This window comes from Scyliorhinus canicula, chromosome 2 (genome assembly GCF_902713615.1).
Source record: "Scyliorhinus canicula chromosome 2, sScyCan1.1, whole genome shotgun sequence".
Taxonomy (NCBI): domain Eukaryota; kingdom Metazoa; phylum Chordata; class Chondrichthyes; order Carcharhiniformes; family Scyliorhinidae; genus Scyliorhinus; species Scyliorhinus canicula.
Genome location: NC_052147.1, coordinates 87906791 through 87931127, shown reverse-complemented (window position 1 = coordinate 87931127; position 24337 = coordinate 87906791). Strand labels below are relative to the sequence as shown.

At 48.1% G+C, this 24337-nt stretch overlaps 1 protein-coding gene across 1 annotated transcript in view; it reads left to right on the top strand.

The window, feature by feature from the left end:
- dnal1 (dynein, axonemal, light chain 1) overlaps positions 1–24337 on the top strand; it is a 45257-nt gene that overhangs the window by 18001 nt on the left and 2919 nt on the right. The window contains exon 7 of the mRNA XM_038782237.1: positions 17428–17568. Coding sequence (XP_038638165.1) covers positions 17428–17568 — 141 coding nt within the window. The remainder of the gene's footprint in view (positions 1–17427; positions 17569–24337) is intronic.

Below are 24337 nucleotides of genomic sequence, written 5' to 3'. Positions count from 1 at the left end.
AAATAGGAACATGAGACAGTCACTCAAATCCTCAACCTTCTCCACCATCAGTAAGGTAGTGTCTCGTCTGCCCGTGGCCTCGGCTCCATTCTCCTGCCTGCCCTCCATAACCCTCGACTCACTTGTCAATCAACAATCCATCTTAGTCTTGAATATATTCGATGATCCAGCCTCCATTGTTGTTTGTGTGGAGAATATCAAAGATTCACAACCCTTTAAGAGAAGAAATTCCTCCTTAACTCTGTCTTAAATGCTTTCCTTAAATGGTTCTGAAATTGCGCTCACTAGTTCTAGATACCCCACAAGGTGAAACATTTTCTCAGCATCTACCTTGTCATGTCCCCCGAGAATCTAATGTTTCAATAAAATCACCTCCCACTCTTCTAAACTCCAGTGAGTATAGGTACAACCTGCTCAGCCTTTCCTCAGAAGACAACCCTACATCCTGGGCATCAGCCTCGTGAACCTTCTCTGAAGCGCCTTCAACCAAGTTAAATCCCTCCTCTATGTATGGTCTCACCAACGTACTGTTTGGTTGTAACATACCTCCCTAGTTTAATACTCCAGCCCCCTTACAATAATTATTTGCTGAACCTGCATGCCAACATTTCTGCTTCATGTACCAGTCACCCAAAATCCTCTGTATCACAGAGTTCTGCAATTTATCTCTATTTAAATAAACTGCTTTTCTATTCTTCCCACCTAAGTGGAAAACCTCACATTTTTTCACCTTCTACTCCATCTGTCAATTTTTTGCCCATTCACTGAACCTATCAAAATCCCTTTGCCGATTCTGTGTTCTCACAATTTGCTTTCCGACCTTTTTTTTTGTAAATCTTTTTATTGGCTTTTCTCTTGTTTACAAACAGTTGTGTGTATACATTACATTTTTCTTGCCTGCGCTAATTAACTTTATTGTCCAGAGAGGCTTCCTACCTATTTTTAAGGCTGCGATACAGTCTGTCCCTTCAACCAAGTCATTAACATATATTGTAAGTAGATGAGGTCCCAGAGAGTAGTAGGGGTGTGGACCGCCTTGCCTGCAACAGTAGTAGACTCGCCAACTTTAAGGGCATTTAAGTGGTCACTGGATAGACATATGGATGAAAATAGAATAGTGTAGGTCAGGTAGGCTTCAGATGGTTTCACAGGTCGGCGCAACATCGAGGGCCGAAGGGCCCGTACTGCGCTGTAATGTTCTATGTTCTATCCTATTATTTGCCAAGCTGAATATCCTGACTGTTTCCTGTTCGATAACTAATCCTCTTCATGCTAATACTTTATCGCACTGCTGTCACAGCTCCAGGGATCCGGGTTCAATTCCGGCCTCTGGTGACTGTGCATAGAGTTTGCACTTTCTCCCCATGTCTGTGTGGGTTTCCTCCGGGTGCTCCAGTTTCCTCCTATAGTCCAAAGATGTGCAGGTTAGGCGGATTGACCATGGTAAATTTCTCCTTAGTGTTGAAAAGGTTAAGTGGGGTTACTGGGTTACGCGGATGGGGTGGAGGCATGGGCTTAAGTAGGGTGCTCTTTCCAAGTGCCGGTGCTGACTCATGGGCTGAATGGCCTCCTTCTGCACTGTAGGGCTTCTAGATGAGTTCTTATTTTGTGAAGTAAGCTGAGATGACGGACATTGTCTAAAATTAGAGCCAGACCTTTCAGGAGTGAAATGAGGAAACACTTGGAATTGTTCTGCAAATACAATTATTACTTTAAATCTGATCAATTATTATTTTGAATCTGAAATTGATGACTTTTTGTTAACCAAAGGGATTAAATGATATGGGGTGAACTTCCATGGGCGGCCACGAGTGAGTGGTCGCACATTTGGTAGCTCCCGCTCGAGGCGGTTTTTTTAGTCATTTTCCCCGGTTGCTGGTGGAAAAAGGTGTAGAGGTGGTGGAGGAAAGTTCTACTCCTGGTGAGATTGGTGGATGGATCCGCAAATTAGAAATGGGTCTGGAAGGAAGGAACTGCAAGAGCAAGAAACTCTTTGTGCGACACAGAGGAAGATGGTGCAGGATAAAGGGTCGGCCCTACCAGCCCAATGGTCGACGGAGCAGCTGGTGGACTTTGTGAACGAGATGTTTAGCCAGCAGAGAAAGGAGGCTCAGGAGGACCTGACGAAGGTGGTAAATCTGTTGAAAGCGGGGATCAACCAGGTAGGGCAGAGGCTGGAGACCCAGAGCCAGGCGATCCAGAAAGTGGAGGAGGCGGTCGGGGAGCTCGAGGAGCAGCTTACCTTGTTGGTGGCTGAGATTGCGTTGTTGCAGGCAACCCAGAAGCGGTTCAAGGAGAAAGTGGAAACAGTGGTTAGCACTGTTGCTTCACAGCTCCAGGGTCCCAGGCTCGATTCCCAGCTTGGGTCACTGTGTGGAGTTTGCACGTTCTCCCCGTGTCTTCGTGGAGTTTCCTCCAGGTGCTCCGGTTTCCTCCCACTGTCGAAAGATCTGCAGGTTAGGTAGATTGGCTTTGCTAAATTGCCCTTAGTGTCCAAAAAAAGTTAGGTGGGGTTACGGGGATAGGGTGGAGTGTGGATACAGGGTGGAGGTATGGTCTTAGGTAGGGTGCTCTTTCCAAGAGCTGGTGCAGACTCAATGGGCTGAATGGCCTCCTTCTGCATTGTAGATTCTATGATCTGGAGAACTGCTTCCGGAGACAAAATTTAAGAATTGTTGGGATGCCAGAGGACATTGAGGGAGTGGATGCTGGCTCACATGTAACCAAAATGTTGGAGCAGCTGATGGGGGTGGTGGCCTTCGACCGGCCCCTGGTGGTCGACCAGGCGCATCGGGCATTGATGAGGAAACTGCAGGCAAATGAGCCATCGAGAGTGATGGTGGTGAGGGTCCTTCAGTTCCTAGATAAACAGAAGATCTTGCTGTGGGCCAGGCAGATGAGATCTACCCGGGAGGGTAACGAGCACCAGCTATAACAAGATCTGGGAGTCAAGGCTGCCTCTTTAAGAAGGGGGAGAAGTTTGGGATGCTGTACCCGGCCCGCTTCTGGGTGACCTACAACGGCGATGAGCATTATTTTGGGACACCGGAGGAGGCAATGGAGTTTTTGAGAGACAATGAACTGGCCGGAGGAGGATGACATTGAACTTTGGAGCACGTGTGAGGAGATGTTGGTTTTCTCTGCCTTTTGGTTCTTTTTTTTTGGGGTGATGGTCAGGGCAGCACGGGTCTTCTTTGAAGGTTTGTTTTTGTGAGGTTTGGTGGTAGGATACTGAAGGAACGTGGAGGGTGAGTGCACCTTTCTTTCATTTTTTAATATTTTAAAATAAATTTAGAGTACCCAATTTGTTTTCCAATTAAGGGGCAATTTAGTGTGGCCAATCTGCCTAACCTGCACATCTTTGGCTTCTGGGGGTGAAACCCACGCAGACACAGGGAGAATGTGGCCTTTTTCTTATTTTTGTGTTTGCATTATGGAAGTGTGCAAGCGGGGGTGGGGAGGAGGAGTGGAAATCATTAGGGGGTAGGATGGTTGGTGCCATGTACAGGGGCTGCCAGGTCAGCTGGGCGGGCTAGTTAACGGGAGCGCAATGGCAGGGGGGGCCCGATGCCAGCTCAGAAACCCCCATCCATTCTACCCGGAACGAACCTGTGGTTCTCTCGTATCGGGGACCAGACCAAGGCCCCCACCTCGCCCCTATGTCGCCTCCACTACCCCCAGATCTTCAGAGTCGCCGCCACGTTGTGTCCCTTGTCGGCGGGAGCGGCAATGGTGCCGTTACCAGCGCCCCCAGACTCGTACCCACACAAGACGCCACCTCTAGCCCCTTCCACCCCCTCTCCCTCCATTACCCACTTACGGATCATCGCCACATTAGCTGCCCAATAATAGCCACATAGATCCGGCAGCGCCAGCCCCCCTCTGTCCCTGCTACACTCCAAAAACACCCTCTTCACCCTCGGGGTCTTATTCGCCCATACAAATCCCATAATGCTCCTGCTTACCCGTTTAAAAAAGCCTTGGGGATTAGGATGGGCAGGCACTGGAACACGAACAGGAACCTCGGAAGGACCATCGTCCTTGCCAACTGCACCCTACCCGCCAGGGAGAGTGGCAGCATATCCCATCTCTTGAAATCCTCCTCCATCTGTTCCACCAACCGTGCCAAATTGAGCTTATGCAGGGCCACCCCGTTCTTAGCTACCTGGATCCACAGGTATTGAAAGCTCCTCTCCGCCCTCTTCAGCGGTAGCTCGTCCATCCCCCTTCCCTGGTCCCCCGCATGTAGCACAAAGAGCTCACTCTTCCCCACGTTGAGCTTATAAACCGAAAAGTCCCCAAGGATCCGCCTAACCTCCGCCATCCCCTCCACTGCAACATATAACAGCAGGTCATCAGCATATATCGACACCCGGTGTGGCCCCCCCCCCCCCCCCCCCCCCCCCCCCCCCCCGACCAATCCCCTTCAGTTCCTAGACTCCCTCAGAACCATGGCCAGCGGCTCAATTGCCAGTGCAAACAAGGGATAAGGGCCTGCCCTGCCTCGTCCCGCGGTACAACCTAAAGTACTCCGACCTCCGCCTGTTCGTAGCCACATTCACCACTGGGGCCCTATATAACAGCCTGACCCACCTTATGAACCTCCCCCGAACCCAAACCTCCGCAGCACTTCCCAGAGATACTCCCACTCCACCCGATCGAAAGCCTTCTCCGCGTCTATGGCCGGCACTACCTCCGCTTCCCCCTCCATCGAGGGCATCATGATCACATTTAAGAGCCTCCACCCATTCGTGTTTAACTGCCTGCCCTTCACAAACCCCGTCTAGTCCTCATGGATCACCCCCGGGACACAGTCCTCAATCCTCGTAGCAAGAACCTTTGCCAATAACTTAGCGTCTACATTGAGGAGCGAAATCAGCCTATACGATCCACATTGCAATGGATCCTTGTCCCGCTTCAAAATCAGCGAGATCAGTGCCCGGGACATTGTCGGGGGCAGGGTCCCCTCCTCCCTCGCCTCATTAAAAGTTCTCACCAGCAACGGGCTCAGCAGGTCCACATACTTTCTGTAAAATTGAACCGAGAACCCGTCCGGTCCCGGAGCCTTCCCCGCCTGCATGCTCCCCAATCCCCTAACCAGCTCCTCCAGCCCAATCGGCGCCCCCAAACCAGCCAGCCACCTGCTCCTCCACCCTCGGGAACCTCAGTTGATCCAAGAATCGCCGCATCACCCCCCCCCCCCCCCTTCCAGGGGCTCAAACCTATACCGCACTCCGCACCGTATCCCCCCCTCTATCTCTAATTCCACCAATCTCCCTCGCTGCCTCCCTCTTACAAAGCTGGTGTGCCAGCATCTGGCTCGCCTTCTCCCCATACTCATATACCACCCGCTGCATTTTCCTCCACTGCGCCTCTGCTTTTCCCGTGGTCAATAGATCAAATTCCATTTGGAAGTTTTGTCGCTCCCTAAGCAGCCCCTCCTCGGGGGCCTCTGCATAGATCCTGTCCACCCTTAATATGTCCCCCACCAATCTCTCCCTCTCCCTCCTCTCTCTCTTCTCCCTATGGGCCCTAATGGAAATTAGCTCTCCCCTAACCACCGCTTTCAAAGCCTCCCAGACTACCCCACCTGCACCTCCCCATTATCGTTGGCCTCCATGTATCTTTGAATACATCCCCGGATCCGCCCGCACACCACCTCATCTGTCAACAGTCCCACATCGAGGCGCCATAGCCGGCGCTGGTCCCTCTCCTCCCCAACTCCAGCTCCACCCAATGCGGGGCGTGGTCCGAGATCGCTATAGCCGAATATTCCGTTCTCCTTCTCCCCCCCCCGTCTCCAGATCAGGGATCCGACTCAACACGTGTTTCATAAATCGGGCATCATCCCAATTCGGGGCATAAACATTCACCAGTACCACCCGCGTCCCCTGCAACCTACCACTCGCCATCATGTATCGACCTACATTAATCGCCACAATATTCATCGCCTCAAACGACACCCGCTTCCCCACCAGTATCGCAACCCCTCTATTCTTCGCATCCAGTCCCGAGTGAAAGACCTGCCCATCCATCCCTTTCTCAGCCTGACCTGATCTGCCACCTTCAAGTATGTCTCCTGAAGCATGACCACGTCTGCCTTCAGTCCCTTTAAGTGCGCGAACACCCGGGCCCTCTTGACCGGCCCATTCAGGCCCCTCACATTCCAAGTTATCAGCCACGTGCCCGTGCCTCCCGCACACTCTAGTCCCCCAGGCGGCGGACCCCTGCCCCGACTCCCTCTTCTACCAGCTGTCCTTTGGCCAATACAGCAGCAACCATGTTCCCCCCCCCCCCCCCCCCCCCCCCCCCAGCCAGACCACCGTCCAGCCATTCTGCTCCCTCCATTACGCTCCCGTAAGTCAGCTGACTCCTGCTGACCCCGGCCACTCCCGCCATTCCAACGACCCCCCATTGTGGGAATCCCCCCGCCTCCCCCTGCCGATCATTATGCGCTCTCCGCCAGCACCGCCCTTCCCCCCAAGCCCCGCCCCTCCCTTCCTTAGCGCAGGAAAAAGCCCGCGCTTTCCATCCGAGCTGGCCCCGCCCCCATGGTGCAGCTCCTTTTTCTACGACCTCGCCCCCAGCTCCCGACCCCAGGGCTCCAACCCCCCCTTCATCAGCGGGGACCTGCCCCTACGTACCGGCGCCCACACTCTCACACAGCCCCCACATCATATCCACTCACCCCTTCCCATGTCCCCTCTTTCCAACCCGAAATCAGAAGAAGAACACCTCCACAATACAGTAAATACCCCCCCACAACAAACCCTCAGTTCGAGTCCAACTTTTCAGTCTGAATAAAGGTCCATGCCTCATCTGGCGTCTCAAAATAGTGGTGACGGTCCTGAAACGTGACCCACAGTCGTGCTGGCTGCAGCATTCCAAACTTCACCCCCTTCCGATGGAGAACTGCCTTGGCCCGATTAAAACCAGGTCTCTTCTTGGCCACCTCAGCACTCCAGTCCTGGTAGATACGAAGCAACTGTGCTAACCACTGTACTATCGTGATACCCCAATTTGGGCACCAATCTGCGGGAATCATCGATTTGCACCGAGGGCGAGTTGGACACAGGGTTTCGAGAGTGGCAACAGGCAGGGATCAAGCGGTTTAGGGACCTGTTTGTGGTGGGGGCAGTTTTTAGAGTTTAGAGGAAGTGGAAGAGGAGTATGAGCTGCCCAGCGGGAATGAGTTCCAGTACTTACAGCTGTGGGATTATGTGTGGAAGCAGGTGTCATCCCTTCCTGATCTGAGGGTAAGGTATCCGAGATTTATAAGGAGTTAATGGACTGGGAGGGAGCATTGATAGTATAAGTTAACCAAAGTGGGAGGAGGAATTGGGGGGGGGGGAATGGAGGCTGGGTTGTGGGTGGAGGCTTTGAGGAGAGTGAATGCATCTTCCTCATGTGCTAAGCCTTATTCAGTTCAAGATAGTACATAGGGCGCATATGACGGTGGCCAGGATGAGCAGGTTCTTTGAGGGGGTGGATAATAGGTGTGTGCGGGGAAGCCTGCGAACCATGTTCACATGTTTTGGGCATGTCCGAAGCTGAAGGGATTCTGACATGGGTTCGCGGACATAATGCTCAAGGTGCTGAAAGTGAAGGTGTCCCAAGTCCAAAAGTGGCAACATTGAGAGTGTCGGAAGGCCTGGAAGTCCAGGAGGTGAGAGCGGCCTCCCTGGTAGCCCAGAAATGGATCTTGTTGGGAGTGGATGGACCCAGGGTCACTGAAGCCGGGGGTATGGATGAGCGACCTTGCGGAGTTCTTTAGGTTGGAAAAATCAAGTTCGCCTTGAGAGGATCAGTGGATGGGTTTGCCCGGAGGTGGAAGCCGTTTATCAACTTCTTCCAGGACGGCTGAGATGCCAACTGAGTTTGGGCGGGGCGGGGGAGAGGAGAGAGCAGGGAAGGTGGGGTGGTATTTATTTGTTATGTGATTTCCTGTTTGTTCCTATTCTGGTTTTGGTTGTGTTTAATCTATATACAAATGCCTTAATAAAAATATTCTTAAAAAAGGGTATGAGGCAACGGTGAGTTTATGGAGTTAGGTAGTTAATCAGCTGTGACCTCACTAAAGACAGAATGGTCATGTGTTTCTAGAATTAGTGCAGCAGTCTGAGCTGCGCTTGTGCCATCTGGTGGCTAACGGTAGATCAGCATTTGTAAGAGACCTGGGATTATGACTTTCAATGCTGTCCACATCAGGATTATGATAGGAGTGGGACTAAATTAGACAACTCTTTTAAAGAGCTCGCACAGACACAATGGGTCAGATGGCAACCTTCTGTTCTGTAATGGTCAATGATGCCTTTTTTAACCATTAGGAGTGAGAAACATTAAAATCAGATGGGATTTGTCCTACAAACAGCAATGTGATAATAACAAGTGAGGGATAAATATTGGCCAGGTGAACAAGAAGAACATCCCTGCCCTTTGAATAGCACCAAGAAATTCTTTTACAGCCTCCTGAGAGGGCAGACGGGGCTGTGGCTCATTGTCTCATTAGCATTGCATTGGGAGTGTCAACCTCGGCTATGTATTGAGCTTTGGAGTGACACTTGAACCCGCTACCTTCTGACTAAGGTGAGAATGGGACTAACATAACCACAGTTGACTTTTGACACGGTCCTGAAGTATCTTTCAACAAACATTACTGGTCTCGCTGAGAAACTTCAGCCCATCTATTTCAGTTTCATGAATATTAAAGTAAGATGCAGCTACAAATATAGTTCAATACCCAGCACCATAACTTTCAGATATAAAGAGCAGAAAATAAAAGTGAAAGGAAACTTAATCATCCCACCATTATTGTGATCATGTTACTGTGTAGTCGCAAAATTGACCTAATTCAGTATTGATCTGCTGTGTAACACAGTGATCATCTTCCTACCTATTTCTCGAACCTTTCTGCACTTTTACAATATCAGACTAATGCAACCCAAAGGTGTTAAATTCCTGCTGTCAATAAGTTTGATGGAAAAATTATGGTTCAGAGAAATCTGCTTTGAATTTCACCACCTTAGTACTTTGATTATTTTGATCCTTTTGCTTGTATAATTTTTAATTCTTCATTAATATTCCATCTCTCTGGCTCAGGACTACTAAACTATTAACAGAGGGGTGTCTGCCCTTTTGTGCCACAGTTCTTGCATGCCCCTAGGTGACAATCTGCCATTGTGTGATTGAGAGTTTGTCACAATGAACTAATTTACTCCCTCTAACAGAAATGTAATATTTATATGGTGCTTCATATCCTCAAGACATTCCAAAACCTCTTGCTCAAGTTGGCTCTGCATAGTTCTCCTCACGACGTCTGGAACTTGTGCTAGAATTAGAAGAAGTGGCCCACAGACTAGTTGAACAACAGCCTGCTGCAGTTATACTCACCAAATCTTATCTTACAGCCAATGTCCCAGACTTCTCCACACCATTCCTGGGTATGTCCTGTTGCACCATAGGGGCAGCCTTGGAAGCGGTGGCAGCACAGTGGTAAGGGAGGGAGTGGCCTTGGGAGTCGTCAACATTAACAATCGCTTATTGTCACAAGTAGGCTTCAAATGAAGTTACAAATTATTAATATTTATAAAAAATATTACTTTTTCTAATATACAGTGCTGCTGGCAAGGGAGATTCTGGATTTTGACCCCATGACAGTGAAGGAATGGTGATTTTGTGCCAAGTCAGGATGATGTGTGGTTTGGAGGGAATCTTTCTGTTGGTGGTGTTCCCATTCATTTTACTGTCTTTGGCCTTCTAGATAATAGAGGTTTGGTGAAAAAGAGCCCTGGTGAATTTTAATAATCTTTATTGTCACAAGTAGGCTTACACTAACACTGCAATGAAGTTACTGTGAAAAGTCCGTAGTCGCCACATTCCGGCGCCTGTTCGGGTACACAGAGGGAGAATTCAGAATGTCCAATTCAACACCAGCATGTCCCACGCAGACACTGGGAGAACGCACAGTCAGTAACCCAAGCCGGAAATCAAACCTGGGACCCTGGAGTGGTGAAGCAACTGTGCTAACCAAAGTGCTGCCCCATATTGTGCATATTTCTGCAGTGCATCTTATATATAGTACACACTGTTGCCACTGCGCATCAGTGCTGGAGGGAGTGAATATCTAGGTTGGTCGTTGAGGTGCCAATTAAGTGGGATGCGTTATCTTGGATGGTGTTGAGCTTCTTAAGTGTTTTTGGAGCTGCACTCATCCGGACAAGTGGAGAGTATTCCATCACACCTCTCATTTGCGCCCTGTGGTATACAGCTGATAATATGTACTGCCTCATATTAAACACCATTCGAAGGACTTCAAGGGTACTCTGGGTGGGAACAGTGTCCATCACCAAGGAGGGTTTGATAGCACCACTACATACTGAGTTGGCATAACTAGCTGACTGGGCTTGTGGCAGGTGGTGGGCGAAACCTATTTGACCTCATCCTCATCAATAGACTTGCTGCAGTTGCATCTCTTCACGAGGATGCCCTCTGTTGTGTTATGTGATGCTACCTCTGTTCTAAATGGCATAGATTTAGGACAGGTCTCACTGCTTAAAGTTGGGCATCCAGATGCCCTGGGCCACCCGCAGCAGCAGGATTATATTCCACATCCACCTGTTGGTCTGGCATATCCCTGATTCCATTATTACCTTCAAGCAAGGGAACCTACCTGGTTCAATGAGGAGTGTAGGAGAACATGCCAGGAGCAGCACCATGAATACCTAAAAATGAGGTGTTAACCTGGTGAAGCTGTAACGTAGGTTTACATGCATGCTAAATAGCAGATCCCACAACCAAAGAATCCAATCAAACTTCTGAATACTATTGGTTGTTGTAGTGGAACAACTAACTGGAGGAGCAGCCTCCAAGAACACCCCCGTCTTCAATGATGGCAGAGTTCCGCATGCGAGTGCAAAAGGCAAGGCATTGAGACAAGTGGGGAATTTTCCTGACTTGCTCATTATAGGTGGTGGACAGACTTTGAGAAGTTGGGAGATGAGTAACTTGCCACATATTTCCCAACCTTTGATCCTTTTTTGCAACTGGTATTTCTAATGAATGATAACTCCCTGAATGTTGATAGGGGGATTGACGGTAATGCAATTGAAAGTCGTGGAGAGATGGCTGCAGTATGTGCTGTGTACAAGGTGTTGTGACAGCTTCTATAGCAGTTCCCAAACCAGTGACCTCTTATCACCTGGAAGGTGGTAGCGTGGACACCACTGCCTCCCAGCTCCCCTCCACATTATACACCACAGTATCATCTAATAGCCTAGCGAAGGGTCAGTGTCAGTATATATGAAGTAGGTTATATTATAATACTCCGAAACCTCTCCCTCTCTACGCTCCTTATAAATGACCTACTGTGAACTAATGCTCCTCTTGAATCACTATCTAATGCTTCTATTTTATAGCCGCCTGTTTTTCCTTACCCCATTCCCTCAACACTATTGACTTAATTTCAACAGTGTTGATATGGTAAGCTGGAAAAATATCAGTGGCTGAGTAATTCGCAACATGATGCGTAGAGTGTAGTCTGTTTGGGAGAAACAGAGGGCTTTGGATTTATTGTTGCCAAAGCTGTCCAGCTCTGGGGTTTCCCCGCTTCATGTCTGGGTCTGTTGTAGACATTTTGATAGAGATTGATTACAATAATTAGTCATCAACTTCAATATCATTTCCAGGATGACAGGTGAATTACATGGATCTTTTTTCATCTAATAATTCCAAGGCTCCTGTGAGTCCGACCAATCTGTTGACCTGATACTTATCTATTGTTTCTCAATACATAAAAGTTATGCAGAATGATGACAGATGAACATGCCACTACAAAGAACTGCAAACAGATTTGACTTGTGTTTGCTTCTGTGCTGCAGGCTTTAAAACTATAGGTGTTAAAAAATGGCTCAGGTGGATTACAAATACTGGCATGGATGTAGATTGGAAGATGTAAAAGTTTTCATTTGTGAAATAAAGTAGATGTATACTTCTGTGAGATTGAAAAACTAAAGGTAATTAGTTGAAGTATTTAAGATAATTACAAGATTTAATAAGGTGTCGAGAGGCATACGTTTCCCTCTGGAGGAGTCCAAAGCAAGCACAACTTTAAATTTAGAGCTAGACTGTTCAGAGATGATGTCAGGAAGCAATTTTCCATGAATAGGGTCATGAAAATCTGGAACACTCCCAAAAGGCTGCTGAGATTGTGACTACATTGAAAGTTTGAATATTTGTGATTGGTGAGTTTTCGCTAGGCAAGTGCTATGGAAACAAAGTGAGTAGATCCAGATCAGCAGTGATTTAATGGAATGGTGGAGTAGGCTCAAGGGCTGAATGATGTTCCTATGGAGAACAAGCTTGTCACCCAGTAGCTCCAATAAGTAGCTCCAATCCTAACCTTAACAGCAAGGCTCTTGTAGTTGTGGATTTACCCTAATGATCATCAGAGCTGCCTATTATTGAGGCTTGAAATTATCACACTGGTGAAAGGTGTCAGTGCTGAGCAATGCATGGCTTTTTGGGAAGCGCTAGAATCCCTGTCAGATGTGAATTTGAGTTCCATTCGAGAAACCTGAGCCCATAATCTTGGCTAGCACTCCAGTGTGGTACTGAGGGAGTGCTGCACAGTCACAGCAACATTTAGTCATTCAAACTATTCCACAATTCAGTGAGATCATACCTGATTTGCGATCTATCTCGATACACCTTCCTTTGCCCCATAGCCTTTAAACCCTTTGACTAAAAAAGGTTTATAAATCTTAGATTTGAAATTTGCAATGGGTCTAGCATTAATTGCCATTTGAGGAGGAGAGTTCCAAGCTTTTTTTTACGCTTCCTAAAACAAAAAGTGGGAATCAATATGTTTTGACTATAATGGATGTGTCTACTAGGTTTCCAGAGGCCATTCCAGTACGTAATATTGCAGCTAAAAAGATTGTGGAGGAGTTACTTAAATTCTTTACTAGATATGGACTACCCACAGAAATACAATCGGATCAAGGATCAAATTTTACCTCCAGGTTATTCAAGGACGTTATGGATAGTTTAGGAGTAAAACAATTTGAATGAACTGCGAACAATCCAGAATTGCAGGTGGCATCAGACATTAAAGACAATGTTGAGGGCTTTTTGCCAAGATTATCCAGAGGATTGGGATAAAGGAATTCCATTCGTACTGTTTGCAATTAGGGATGCATCTAATGAGTCAACCAAATTCAGTCCTTTTGAACTAACTTTTGGTCATGAGGTAAGAGGACCACTTAAATTGATTAAGGAGAAATTGGTGATTGAGCCATCTGAAATTACATTATTGGATTACGTGTCAAATTTTAGGGAACGATTAAATACAGCAGGGGAATTGGCTAGACAACATTTAAAAGTTGTCCAGCATGTGAGAAACTGGTAGCAGACAAGAAAGCAAAAGTTTGTAGTTTTGCCAGTGGAGATTAGTATTGTTACCAGTGGTAGATGAATCTTTAAAAGCAAGGTTTAGTGGACCGTATCAGATTGAAAGGAAATTACGTGAGGTGAATTATGTGTTAAAAACGCCAGATCGAAGGAAAACTGTGTGTCATGTGACTATGCTTAAAAGGTATTTTGAAAGGGAAGGAGAGCAAAAGGAGGAGGTTTTAGTGATTCTAACTCAAAGTGAAAAACCAAATCCAGATGACTCTGAATTTGACATTCCTCAAATTAAATTGGATAACCAGGATGTTCTTAAAAATTGGGATAATTTGCTGAATTACCTTCCAGAGGAAAAACAAACTGACCTGAAATTGTTATTAATATCAAATGGGCAAGTTTGTGGAGATAATTTGGGAAGTACTAAAATGGCTATACGTGATGTAGAAGTGGGAAATGCTATTCCAATTAAACAGCATCCATATAGACGTAACCCTTTAAAATTGGCACAGGTTAAAAACTAAATTGAAAGTATGCTTGAAAATGGCATAGTCGAAGTGGGTTGCAACCAATGGAGCTCATCCAACAATTGTGTGTGGACTGTAATGCAGTTACAAGGACAGACTCTTATCCTATCCCACACTTGGAGGACTGCATTGCGAGGGTGGGACAATCGGCTTTTATTTCCAAACTAGATTTGCTAAAGGTTACTGGCAGATACCTTTATCCGAAAGGCCGAAGGAGATTTCAGCTTTTATGATTCCAGATGGTGTATATCAATTCAAAGTTATGCAATTTTGCATGAAAAACGCCCCAGTCACATTTTAACGGTTAACTAAAAAAGATGTTTCAGGATTACCCAATTGTGCGGAGTACATAGACGATCTGGTGATTTTTAGTCAGACATGGAAAGAACATTTGAAGCATCTGATGGAGTTATTCGATCGACTTCAGGAGGAGGGTTTAGTGGTAAACCTAGCCAAAAGTGAATTTGGAAACGCCCAAGTCACGTTCCTTGGCCATACAATTGGACAGGGTCGAATGGTCCCACGGGATGTGAAAACAAAATTTATTGGGGAGTTTCCAATACCCTCGACACAAAGCAAAATAATGCGATTTCTTGGCATGAGTTGATTTTACCGAAAATCTGTGCCGAATTTTAGCAGCGTGGTTGCTCCACTGACTGATGTGCTGAAGATCAGGTGAATTCCATGATATACCTTGGAGTTTTCTAAACCTTGGCCCATGGCACTTGTGATTGTTTGAAAGTCCTCCCTTTTTCTTTCCTTTTTAAATGCTTGCAGAAACTCCTTGCAACATGTTTTTATATTTTTACCTGACTCTCTCGTACTCTAATTCCTCTCTCCTTTATTAAGTAATTCTTCGCTGGTTTCCAAAATCTGTCCAATCTTCTGACCTATTACTATTATTATACAATTTTTCATTTAATTTGATACTATCCTTAACTTTCTTGCTTAGCCGCTGATGGTGTATCCTTCTCAGTCTTTCTTTCTCAATGGAATATATCTCTACTGAGAGTCATGAAATAGCTTATTAAGTGTCTGCCAGTGTTTCTCTCCTGTCCTGTCTTCAACCTATTTTCCCAGTTCACTTTAGCCAATCTATCTTCATATCCCTGTAATTGCCTTTATTTAAGATTACGATGCTCGTCTTAGATACACACTTCTCACCCTCAAACTGAATGTGAAATTATATTGTCTAGAGGCTATGAGGTTGTTAATTAATCTTGTCTCATTGCACATTACCAGGTCTGAAATAGCTTGCTATCTGGTTGGCACTAGAGAGTACTGATTTAAAATAATTGTCCTGAATGCATTCTATAGATCCATCTTCCACTACCTTTGCCAATCCAGGGGCAGCACGGTGGCCTAGTGGTTAGCACAGCTGCCTCATGGCGCTGAGGTCCCAGGTTCGATCCCGGCTCTGGGTCACTGTCCATGTGGAGTTTGCACATTCTCCCCGTGTCTGCGTGGGTTTCATCCCCAAGGCCCAAAAATGTGCAGAGTAGGTGGATTGGCCACACTAAATTGCCCCTTAATTGGAAAAAATAATTGGGTAATCTAAATTCATTAAAAAAAAAAATTTTTTTTAAAACCTTTGCCAGTCCGATTTGTCCAAACTATATAAAGATTAAAATCACATTATTGCAGCACCTTTCTTACAAGCCCCCTTTATTATTTCCTGTATCCTAGTGTAGCTACTGTTAGAGGGTCTATAATCTACTCCCACAAATGACTTCTCACTTGTGCTATTTACTACTTTCTATCCAAACTGATTCTATGTCCTGATCTGCTGAACTAATTTCTCACATTTGTATTAATGTCATCCTTAATTAACAGAGCTACCCCACCAACATTTCATAGCTCACTGTCCTTGCGAAAGGTCAAGAACCCATGAATATTTAGGTCCCAGTCTTGGTCACCTTGCACCCAAGTCTCTGCAGTAGCGATCAGCTCATCCATATTTATTTATAAGGGTGCTATCAATTCATATTATAAATGCATGCAATGAGGAGCTGAGTCTTTAATTCTGTCTTTATACCATTCTCGCTAATTCTGACCTTATTGGTTAGTGCACTTAAGTTTTTGTGCTCTGTCTCTTCCTGCCACCTTATGGTACCCATGTCATAACCCTGCTGGGTAATGCCATGCCCATTCTTTGAATTTCATCACATCTCCCCTCATGTAATCCCTCCTCTATTATTTAGTTTAAAATCCTTTTTGCTGCTCTAGTTAGACGACTCATGAGCACACAGGCCCCGTAATGTTCAAGTGAAGACCGTCCGAGCATTCTATATCCCTCTTTAGCTCTTGCCCATGAATTAAAATCCAATTCTTCCAGATCAATGTTTGAGCCACACATTCAACTCTCTAACCTTATTTAACCCACACAAATTTGCTTGTGGCTCAGATAGTAATCCAGAAATGATCACCCTTGCAGTTCTGCTTTTTAATTTAGTCCCAGCTGTTCATTATACCAAAGCAGAACCTCTTTCATAGTCCTATCTATGTTGCTGGGTGGGTGCAGCTGCAAGGTGAGTTGGTGTGCAAAATGATGTGCAGGGGTCGGCTTGAGAAGGCACAGTAAGGGTGTTGTGCCACTGTGCTCAACTTTCTTGCCCTGATTAAATCATTAAACCGTTTTCAGCATTGTATCCAATAGTGTGGCACCACACACCTCCAGCCATGCCACCTTACTTCCAGCGACATGCTTCTATCTCCCACCATCAGGAAACCGTATAAACCTGCTGGATCTTACAGCCCCAACATCACATAGAACATAGACCAGTACAGCACAGAACAGGCCCTTCAGCCCTCGATGTTGTGCCGAGCAATGATCACCCCATTCAAACCCACGTATCCACCCTATACCCGTAACCCAACAACCCCCCCTCCCCCCTCCCCCCCCCCCTTACTTTTTAGGACACTACGGGCAATTTAACATGGCCAATCCACCTAACCCGCACATCTTTGGACTGTGGGAGGAAACCGGAGCACCCGGAGGAAACCCACGCACACACGGGGAGGACGTGCAGACTCCGCACAGACAGTGACCCAGCCGGGAACCGAACCTGGGACCCTGGAGCTGTGAAGCATTTATGCTAACCACCATGCTACCGTGCTGCCACATCACATACAGGGGGACACCACTAAAGCGAGCTGCAGACTCGAAGGACTGGGATTCCATTCTGACAGTTCAGTGTCCCATCTTCAGAATCTATCGACTGCCACCTTTACAGGTTATCATTACGCCCACTCAACCTAGTTTATTTGGATACATGAAAGTCAGATGCAAATCATTGTATTAAAAGCCTTTGATAGAAATGCTGCACTTCTTGGTTTCCCACGTGATACCCCCAAGCTCCTAGCATGCTGTCATGTCTCCAACTCCTTCAACCTTTCTTTTTGCCTCCCTCACGTGCCCTCTCTGTCCCTCAATCCTGCCTTTCTCCCTCTGTCTCTTGCATGAGCACAACTTTGACTGACGTCTTCTTTTACCTTTTAGCTGAGTTTAGCAAGCTGGCTGATCTGCCTAATCTGGTCGACCTAGTCTTCGTAGGAAATCCTATTGAAGAGAAATACTCGTCTGAAGGCAGTTGGGTGGAGGAAGCAACAAAGAGACTCACTCGGTTGAAGAAGCTGGACGGTATGTTCGTTTTGCCCATTACTCTTGTTGAAGAAGTAAACAATTCATATGTACACAATAATTAGTGAAGTTAGGGGCAGCAGGGTAGCATGGTGGTTAGCATAAATGCTTCACAGCTCCAGGGTCCCAGGTTCGATTCCCGGCTGGGTCACTGTCTGTGTGGAGTCTGCACGTCCTCCCCCTGTGTGCGTGGGTTTCCTCCGGTTTCCTCCCACAGTCTAAAGATGTGCGGGTTAGGTGGATTGGCCATGCTAAATTGCCCGTAGTGTCCTAATAAAAGTAAGGTTAAGGGGGGGGTTGTTGGGTTACGGGTATAGGGTGGATACGTGGGTTTGAGTAGGGTGATCATGGCTCGGCACAACATTGAGGGCCGAAGGGCCTGTTCTGTGCTGTACTGTTCTATGTTCTATGTTCTGTGTTAATTATCAATACAGGATTAATCTGATTCCTTTAACATTGCAGTCTAAATGGTGAGCACCATTACAAAATCTAACGCTAGACGTTGGTGAATCTGTGGAACTCTTTGCCGCAGAAGACTGTGGAGGACAATTCACTGAGTGTTTTTAAGACAGAGATAGATAGACTTCCGGTGGTGACCATGGAGGAGTAGGTCGCACATTCGATAGTTCCCGCCTGGAATAGACTTTCGGACCTTTTTTCCCGACTTTTCTCGAACTTCAGGGGATAGATCGGTACAGTGGACAATATTAAGAAGGATTCCCCCTCCGATGTATGGCTAATTGGACTAGAAGTAGCCGTGTGAAAAGACTCAGCCCAGATAGAGTGAAGCAGTCAGAGGTGGTTAAGCGGCGCAGCATGGCGGAGGGTCAGGACCAGGGAGCGGTGGCTCAGTGGTCTAAGGAGCAGCAGATGAAGTGCTTTAAGGACTGTTTCGCTGAGCTGAAAAAGGAAATGCTGGACCCGATCAAGGCTGCGATCAATCAAGTGGCATTGAATCAGGCGGCCCAAGGAAAAGCGATGCAGGAAATTGAGCTGAAGTTATCTAGCCAGGAGGACTATCTAACCGTGCTGGAGCATTAGGTGGAGGTGTTGGATGAGCGCCACAAGAAAATGCAGGAGAAGTTGGAGGACCTGGAGAACAGGTCCAGGAGGCAGAACTTGAGGATCATTGGCCACCCCGAAGGAATTGAGGGGTCGGATGCGCGAGCTATGTGGCGAGCATGCTGGAGACGCTGATGGGGGCCGGGGCGTTTTCTCGGCCCCTGGAAGTGGATGGAGCATTTCAAGCCCTCGGAAGGAAGCCTAAGGCAAATGATCCGCCGAGGGCCATGGTGGTGCGTTTCCACCGTTTTTCGGACAAGGAACACGTCTTGCGGTGGGCCAAGAATGAGAGGAGCAGCATATGGGAAAACAGCAAGGTGCTCATCTATCAGGACCTGGGAGCAGAGCTGGCCAAGAAACGTGCTGAGTTTAATCTGGTGAAGGCGATCCTCTTCAGGAAGGGGGTGAAATTAGGGATGCTGTATCCAGCACAGTTGTGGGTTACGCACAAAGACCAGCACTTCTGCTTTGAGGTACTGGACGATGCATGGTCATTTATCAAAGTAAAGAATTTGGAAGCATCTTTTTTTTTTATATAATTTTTATTGGAATTTTTTACAGAAAATATAAAACATAACGACAAACAATGAAATGCAACAAAATAACCCATAATAACTGTGACACCCCCAGACCGTATCGGCGCATGTATCACATCCCCCCCACCCCCCCAACCCTAATGAACAACAAAAGAACTTTAAAAATATTAAAATTAAATAAACAAACATAGTCATTGTCGGCCCCCCCCCCCTTTTCCCTCCCCTTTTCCCTCCCCTTTTCCCTCCCCGGGTTGCTGCTGCTGCTGTCCCCGTACCCTATCGTTGAGCCAGAAAGTCGAGAAAAGGCTGCCACCGCCTAAAGAACCCTTGTACCGACCCTCTCAGGGCGAATTTGACCTTCTCTAGCTTAATGAAACCCGCCATGTCATTGATCCAGGTCTCCACGCTTGGGGACCTCGCATCCTTCCATTGTAGCAAGATCCTTCGCCGGGCTACTAGGGACGCAAAGGCCAGCACACCGGCCTCTTTCGCCTCCTGCACTCCCGGCTCCACCCCAACCCCAAAAATCGCGAGTCCCCATCCTGGCTTGACCCTGGATCCCACCACCCTCGACACCGTCCTCGCCACCCCCTTCCAGAACTCCTCCAGTGCCGGGCATGCCCAGAACATATGGGCATGGTTCGCTGGACTCCCCGAGCACCTGACACACCTGTCCTCACCCCCAAAGAACCTACTCATCCTCGTCCCAGTCATGTGGGCCCGCTGCAGCACCTTGAATTGGATGAGGCTAAGCCGCGCACACGAGGAGGAAGAATTAACCCTCTCTAGGGCATCAGCCCATGTCCCGTCTTCGATCTGAATTTGGAAGCATCTTAAAGGACACTTAAGTCATGAAGGAGTTATGTGGCGGCGGTTTGTAATTTTTGTAATTCTTGTATCGGTTCAAATAAGACTGTATGGGATTCTGGGTTAAGTATTGGACTGGGTGGTGGTTTGAGGGTGCTTTGTTTTTGCAGAGATTGGATGCAGAGGGGGGAGGGGGCCCCGAAGTTGGTGCTATTCTGTGGGAGGTTGGGTCTGGTTTCAAGCGATTGTTTCTTCATTGGTTTATGTTAATTTCTTTTACTTGAGGTTGTTTACTTACTGGGGACTGCGATGTTGTTAAATGGTTTATGCATGTCGGGAGAGGGGTTCGAACAATAGGGAGTCAGACTGTTTGGCACCAGGGACGGGGGCTGTCAGTGTCAGCATGGTTCAGCTGACTCTCGGAAGCGAGGTGGGAGGTGAACATGTGCTAAGATGGTGCTTGACCTGGGGGATCAGGTTTCGGGTGTTGTTGTGGGGGGGGAGGGAGGCTGCTTCGCTGACAGGGGAGGACCTATTGTTGGGGAACAAAAGGGAGGTCGGGGGTGGTTGCTGCTTGTGGGGGAGCTCGGGGAAGCGGGGAACGCGGGCTCTGGGCTGGCCAAAAAAAGGTTATGGCTCGTCGGCCAGGGTGGGGGGAGGTGGCAGGCCGCCGCCCCCCAAGGCTGATTACGTGGATTGTGAGGGGTTTGAATGGGCCGGTCAAAAGGGCTCGTGTTTTCGAGCATTTAAAGGGGCTGAAGGCAGACGTAGCAATGCTTCAGGAGACACATGTAAAGATTATTGACCAGACGAGATTGAGAAAGGGTTGGATGGGTCAGGAGTTTCACTCTGGGCTGGACTCAAAGACCGGGAGGTAATGGTATTGATCAGCAAGCGGGTGGCGTTTGAGGCTGGAAGAATTGTGGCAGATAAGATATATAATGGTGAGTGGGAAGTTGGAGGGTGTACGGGTGGTGCTTGTAAACGTATACGCTCCGAACTGGGACAATGTGGGATTTATGAGCCGGGTGTTAGGCAAACTCCCGGACCTAGAGTCTCACGGCCTGATCATGGGGGAGACTTTAACACGGTCATTGATCCCGATCTGGACTGGTCAAAATCCAGGACTGGAAGGAGGCCTGCCGCGGCGAAGGAGTTGAGGGGTTCTGTGGAGCAGAATGGGGGGGGGGGGGGGGGGGGGGGGGTAGACCCATGGAGATTCAAACGGCCGGGGGCAAAAGTGTTTTCGTTTTTTTTCTCACGTCCATAAAGTTTTCTCCCGCATTGATTTTTTTTTTGTTCTGAGCAACACGTTAATTCCGAAGGTGGCCGGGTCGGAATATTCGGCAATTGCAGTCTCTGATCATGCCCCGCATTGGGTGGATTTGTGCTTGAGTGAGGAGAGAGGGCAACGCCTGCTCTAGAGACTGGATGTGGGGTTGTTAGTGGACGAAGCGGTCTGCGGGCGGGTGAATAAGTCCCTCCAGAATTACCTGGATACAAACGATACGGGTGAGGTATCAGCAGCGATGGTTTGGGAGGATCTGAAAGCAGTTGTAAGAGGAGAACTAATTTTGATTCGGTCCCACAGAGAAAAGGTGGAACGAGCAGAGAAGGAGAGATTAGTGGAGGAAATACTCCCAAGTGAATAGAAGATATGCGGAGGCCCCGGATGCGGGGCTCCTGAGGGAGCGCCGGAAACTACACGCAGAGTTTGAGTTGTTGACCACAGGCAGGGCGGTGGAGCAGTTGAGGAGGGCAAGGGAGGCGGTGTACGACTGCTGATGTAGACCTTTAACGAGGCTAAAGAGAGGGGAATCGTCCCCCCAACGATGTCGTAGGCCTCAATTTCACTCATCCTTAAACGAGAGAAGGACCCGGAGCAATGTGGGTCATATAGGCCAATCTCGCTTTTGAACGTAGATACCAAGCTGCTGGCTAAGATTTGGGCCACTAGGATAGAAGACTGTGTCCCGGGGGTGATAGGGGAGGACCAAACCAGATTTGTTAAGGGTAGATAGCTCAATGCTAACGTTCGGAGGCTTTTGAATGTAATTATGATGCCCTCAAAAGGAGAGGAGGCGGAGGTGGTAGTTGCAATGGACGCGGAGAAGGCTTTTGATCGGGTGGAGTGGGAGTATCTTTGGGAAACACTGGGAAGGTTTGGGTTTGGTGAGGGCTTCATCGACTGGGTGCGATTGCTCTACCAGGCGCTGGTAGCGAACTGGGTTCACTCTGGCTATAGAGCCGTTGTCCATGGCGCTGAGAGTATCAAGGAAGTGGCAGGAGCTGGTTCAGGGGTGTGGAGGGGGTGGCGCACCGGGTGTCACTGTATGCAGACGATCTGCTCTTATACATCTCGGGCCCGGTGGAGGGGATGGGTGAGGTTATGCAGATCTTGGGGGAATTTGGCAGTTTTTTGGGATACAAATTGAACATGGGAAAAAGTGAATTGTTTGTGATCCAGGCAAGGGGGCAGGAGAGGAGACTGAAGGAGCTGCCACTCAGGATGGTAGAGAGGAGCTTTCGCTACCAAGGAGTACAGGTGGCTCGGAAATGGGAAGCATTACATAGGCTCAACCTCACCCGGCTGGTGGAGCAAATGGAGGGGGACTTTAAAAGATGGGATATGCTTTTGCTGGCGGGGAGGATACAGACCGTGAAAATGACGGTCCTCCCCAGATTTTTGTTTGCCTTCCAGTGCCTTCCCATCTTCATCCCTAAGGCCTTTTTCAAGTGGGTAAGCAAGATTATTTTGGGCTTCGTATGGGTGCATAAAACCCGGTGTGTGAAGAAAATGTTGTTGGAGCGCAGTTGGGGGGAGGGTGGGTTGGCGCTGCCGAACTTCTGCAACTACTACTAGGCGGCGAATATAGCAATGGTTAGGAAGTGAATGGTGGGGGAGGGGTCGACATGGGAGCAGTTGGAGGCGGCGTCATGCAAAGGCACCAGTTTGGGAGCACTGGTAACGGCACCTCTGCCGTTCTCGCCGGCCCGTTACTCCACTAGCCCGGTGGTAGCGGCAGAGGATTTGGAGGTGATGGAGGACGTATAAGAGCGTGGAGGGTGCGTCGGTCTGGACCCCGATTTGCAATAACCACAGGTTCGCACCAGGCAGGATAGATGGAGGGTTCCGGAGCTGGCAGAGAGCAGGAATTAGACGGATGGGAGATCTATTCATAGACGGGAGCTTTCCCAGTCTGAAGGCGCTGGAGGACAAGTTCAAGCTGCTGCTGGGGAATGGTTTCAGAAATCTGCAAGTGCGGGACTTTCTGAGGAAACAGGTGTTGGCTTTTCTGCTGTTGCCGCCACGGGGGATACAGGACAGAGTAGTGTCCGGTACCTGGGTGGGGGAGGGGAAACTGTCGGATATCTATCAGGAGTTGTTGGAGGCGAAGGAGACCCCGGTGGTGAAACTGAAGGGCAAGTGGGAGGAGGAGCAAGGTGGGGAGTTAAGAGGTGGGTCTGTGGGCGGACACCCTAAGCAGGGTTAATTCTTCCTCCTTCATGTGCCAGGCTCAGTCTAATACAGTTTAAGGTGGTACACCGGGCACACATGACGGCGGCGAAGATGAGCAAGGTTTTCGGGGTAGAAGATAGGTGTGCAGGAAGCCCAGCAAACCATGTCCATATGTTTTGGGCATGCCCGAAGCTTGGAGGATTCTGGCAGGGGTTTGCCAAGGCAATGTCTAAGGTGCGAGGAACTCGGGTGGTGCCAAGTCCAGAGATGGCGATCTTCGGAGTGTCGGAAGACCCGGGAGTTCAGGGAGTGAAAGAGGCCGGTGTTTTGGCCTTTGCCTCCCTGATAGCCCGGAATCAGATCCTTTTAATGTGGAGGGACTTGAAGCCCCCGAGTGTGGAGACTTTGGTCAGTGGCATGGCTGGGTTTCTCAAGCTGGAGAAAATAAAGTTTGCTTTGAGGGGGTCAACACTGGGGTCTCTCGGAGGTGGCAGCCGTTCATCGACTTTCTCGGGGAAAATTAAAATGTCAGCGAAAGCAGCAGTCTGAAGGGGGGAGCGGGTAGGTGCAATATGGTTAAGGGATATATAGAAGGGGGTGGGTGGGAAATGTTTAATTTACCATGTTGATGTTTGTTATTATTCTGTTTGTTATTGTAAAAATTTAGCAAATACGTCAAGAAAAATATTTTGAAAAAAGACAGAGCTAGATAAGTTCGTGATTAATAAGGGAATCAGGGGTTATGGGGAGAGGGCAGGAGAATGGGGATGAAAAAATATCAGCCATGGTTGAATGGCGGAGCAGATTCGATGGGCCGAGTGGCCTAATTCTGCTCCTATGTCTTATGGTCTTATAAATGAAAGGGTTTGTTCAACAACTTGTATTTATATCATATCTTTAATGT